Raw genomic sequence first — 2500 nt, 5'->3', positions numbered from 1 at the left:
AAAGCTGGATGAAGGAGGAGCAGTAAAGTGGACATGGTCAGAATGGGGAGGTGGAGGTGATTCTGCCGAGGGTTGTAGGTATAGTGAGAAGGAGTCAAGGGAGTGTGTAGGGGTTACTGTGTGTGTGTGTGTGTGTGTGTGTGTGTGTGTGTGTGTGTGTGTGTGTGTGTGTGTGTGTGTGTGTGTGTGTGTGTGTGTGTGTGTGTGTGTGTGTGTGTGTGTGTGTGTGTGTGTGTGGGTGTGTGTGTGTGGCCGGGGGTGGTGGGGGATTTGCTAGAGATGAGGAGGATGCTTATTTGCTTTCTTGAGCAGGTCAAAATCTGTCAACTCACTCACTCACTCCCTCATCTGTTTGCTTGGACTTGCCCTGCGTCCAAAACCTTCCTTCAGTGACTCACTCTTTGGGCAAACACACAAGCGTGCGTGAGCACACACACACGCATGCACGCACGCACACACACACACACACACACACACACGCGCGCGCGTGCGCACGCACACACATGCATGCACACACGCACGCACACACACACAGCAAATAATATTTCTAGACCTCTGCTTCATTCCACGCCATATTAATCCCTCCTCTTCCCCGTTCCCCTTGGAGACTGTGATGCTGGCGTGGAGAAAAGGAAAAGCAAGGTGAAGATGGAGGTAGTGGAGGAGGTGGTGGAGGAGGTGGAGGAGGAGGAGGAGGAGGTGGAGGTGGAGGTGGAGGCGGAGGCGGTGAAGATGGTGGAGGAGGTGGAAGATTGAATGAGGAGGAAGACAGGATTCAATCTCCACATTTTGAAAGAGGGGGATTTCATCTTCACAACGACCATTTTGTCAGCACCCAGGGACAAGCATTCACACACCATTAGCCCATTCTGAAATGGGTCTGAGGTCCAGTGGTAGGAAAAAGGAAGAAAAATCTCTTTCCAAAGCCGATGTTTTGGAGATGGATGGAGACACTGGCCAGACAGACAGACATCCTCTTGTGTTCATTTCAATCATAACACTCACAAGCACATGAAAGGTTCAGAGTGAGAAATGCCCTACATGACAGATGTAATGCAGGACACGCCAAAATATTTGCTCGCTTTCTGCACACACAACTTCCCATAAGCATGTCCAGAGAAGGGGAAAGGTAGCCTGGTCCTGACCATCTCATAATACTACCATTTCCATTTCGTATTCATGGTCTGGATTTTGTTTGATCTGACGCGATTGGCGGAAGCAGGAAGGACATTTTCGGAAAAATCAGGATTTAACTTACAAGTTGTTGAACAAACATGTCTGACGTCTACTTATGGCGATGTAGGACTGTTTAACAGACATGTCTGACAGAACATCCTACTGTAGGATAAAATTACAATGTAGGACCATTTGTCAGAACACCGGTGAAAATCCTACGGGTCAACATCGCTTCACAGAAGACAGGTAGCACACGTAGTGCGGAGCCAAGTGTCTTGGCGGAAGTACGAAGGATTGCGCGCGAGCCTAGGGGAAAGGGTGATGGGGACAAAATGCAGGAAATGCGAACATGGAATAATAAGTAAGGTCGACTTAAATACTTTAATGTTTAAAATGCTATTTTATAAACCGCTTCCAGCTCAAGACTTGTATTATAAGCCCACAGGATTACTTACTTTTGATAGCACTTTAGCTGGGGTTTCAGCATAACCACTGATAGAAGAAATAACTTAAACATTTTGATTTTGTAACTTCGCTTATCCCTTCCACTGTAGTCCTGTGTGTATAGAAGGGAGTAGAGGATTTACAACTCTAGCGGTTAATCCTTTATTGGATGTTGATCCAGAGGGAAATTAGGAATTTAATATTTTGCTATCTATGTGTACGTAACCCTATGTAATCTGTTAACTCTTGATGGGGTTATAGCCAAGTACTGTATGTGTGATTTGGTGGTGTTTTAAGTAAAGTAGCCAAAGGCATTGTCAACAATGAATCAAATAATCAACTTTCGATCTACAGAGTACAGTTGTGTGCAGTCTTGTGCATGTCATTACCAAGGTGACCTTTTATTGACATTTTTATTGACAATTTTATTATTGTATTATTACAGAATTACTTATTATTATAGTTGTTGTTGTTATATAACATTGGCATTATTATATTATTGTATTGATAATTTTCATCGTAATGTTATTGTTGTGCATTATTGGGTTTATTACCTTGACTTTCCTGTGGAGTTTCTGCCTGACGTCGGCACACCTCTCCACCAGCTGGGTGAGTTCAGAGCGGGCCACACACACCTCCGCACCACCCTGGGCATCAGAGGACAGCAGCGACCTGACACACACAACGCAGTGACATGGAAGTGAGTGAGTGTGCTTTTTGTCAGTCACAGACGCACAAAAAAGAATGTATAGACAGACACACACATGCACACACACAAACACACACACACCACATGTGAATCTTGTAGACAGAAAAACACACAAAAACATGCACGCACACAATATACACAATGTGCTGAAACACACACACACACACACAC

The 2500-nt window shown here is 44.8% G+C and overlaps 1 protein-coding gene across 1 annotated transcript in view; it reads right to left on the bottom strand.

The window, feature by feature from the left end:
• Window positions 1-2500, bottom strand: part of LOC134444351 (uncharacterized) — a 137801-nt gene that overhangs the window by 103814 nt on the left and 31487 nt on the right. Inside the window, exon 7 of the mRNA XM_063193693.1 lies at window positions 2175-2292. Within this exon, the coding sequence (XP_063049763.1) occupies window positions 2175-2292 (118 nt within the window). The remainder of the gene's footprint in view (window positions 1-2174; window positions 2293-2500) is intronic.

Source organism: Engraulis encrasicolus, chromosome 3, assembly GCF_034702125.1.
Source record: "Engraulis encrasicolus isolate BLACKSEA-1 chromosome 3, IST_EnEncr_1.0, whole genome shotgun sequence".
NCBI lineage: Eukaryota > Metazoa > Chordata > Actinopteri > Clupeiformes > Engraulidae > Engraulis > Engraulis encrasicolus.
This window is presented reverse-complemented; position numbering and strand designations above follow the sequence as displayed.